At 49.7% G+C, this 1,080-nt stretch overlaps 1 protein-coding gene across 1 annotated transcript in view; it reads right to left on the reverse strand.

Annotated features, from left to right (window-relative positions):
- The window catches only part of LOC103803776 (histone deacetylase 4), a gene marked incomplete at its 5' end in the record, with an annotated part of 22,880 nt that overhangs the window by 20,030 nt on the left and 1,770 nt on the right, over positions 1-1,080 (reverse strand). The window contains one exon of the mRNA XM_009076347.1: positions 517-636. Within this exon, the coding sequence (XP_009074595.1) occupies positions 517-636 (120 nt within the window). The remainder of the gene's footprint in view (positions 1-516; positions 637-1,080) is intronic.

Here is a 1,080-nt window from a genome sequence, read left to right on the forward strand (position 1 = left end):
ATCCCACTATCTGCGAGGTAGATGCACCTGAGGTGGTGAACGATGTCCTGACAGGGCTAGGAGAAGGGGAGATGGATGGGCTCCAAGGCTGTGCCAGGAAAACAAAGCACTGGTGGCACAGCCATGGACAAACTGTTCCTCCTGCCTCTGAGAAGCAACTTCTGCCTATAAGGGGGCAATCCTGACAAGGACATGGAGTGCTGGGACAGCTGGTAAAGGGATCCTCTGGAGCAGGCTGTCCCTTAAGGGCTGGAGACAGTAATTGCAGTGACTCATTTTCTGCTCGTTAGCCAAGGTGCGTGCTGTCCTGCCAGTTCCTGGGCCAGGACATGATTCTCAGGACTTGGATAAGAAGGCCCCAAAGGCATGAACCTGTGTGATGTGTTCCCAAAGGAGCACTAACAAGGTGGCAGGAGCTTCTCTCCAAGTCTGGCAGGTGCTCCTCAAGATTTTGAGGGGGGCACCTGAGCAGATTCTATCAGACACTGAGGGGTGCTTGCTCGTCGGGATGCTTACCTCGTCGGGAGCACCACTGCCTGGAAAGAAGTTCCCATCATCATAGCGATGTAGTGAAATATAAAGAACATTAGGATCATTGTAGAACGCTTGCTGAGTACCATTCCCGTGGTGGACATCCTTCAGGGACAGAGATTATATGAAGGAGGTTAATACCTTAGTAAAAATGCAGATTAAAGGCATCAATATGGGATTTGCAGGGATTTTCCTTGCTGTTTCGCTTTGTTGTCTGTGCTTCTCTGATCTGGCTGAAGCAGTCCATGGGAAAAAGGAATAACCTGGCTCCAGGTTACTCTCCTTGTTTAACATGAGGATAAATGGGGGCAAACACAATCCCAAGTGTCTGTCCAAAGTGAACACAGGATCAATTTACTTGGGTGGAGAGAACTGGCTGCACACACAATCTTGACGGATGGAGAGACTACATTTGTTGCCCCAAGTTTGCACTTTTAACCTCCCTGTGGGGTGAACACTGACACCAGTGCCCAAAGGTGTATTGGACGCAACAAGGTTAAGCGACACAACCTATTAGCACATCTCCTACTGCATTGCCATGTGGTGCAG

Source organism: Acanthisitta chloris, unplaced genomic scaffold, assembly GCF_000695815.1.
Source record: "Acanthisitta chloris isolate BGI_N310 unplaced genomic scaffold, ASM69581v1 scaffold27626, whole genome shotgun sequence".
Taxonomy (NCBI): domain Eukaryota; kingdom Metazoa; phylum Chordata; class Aves; order Passeriformes; family Acanthisittidae; genus Acanthisitta; species Acanthisitta chloris.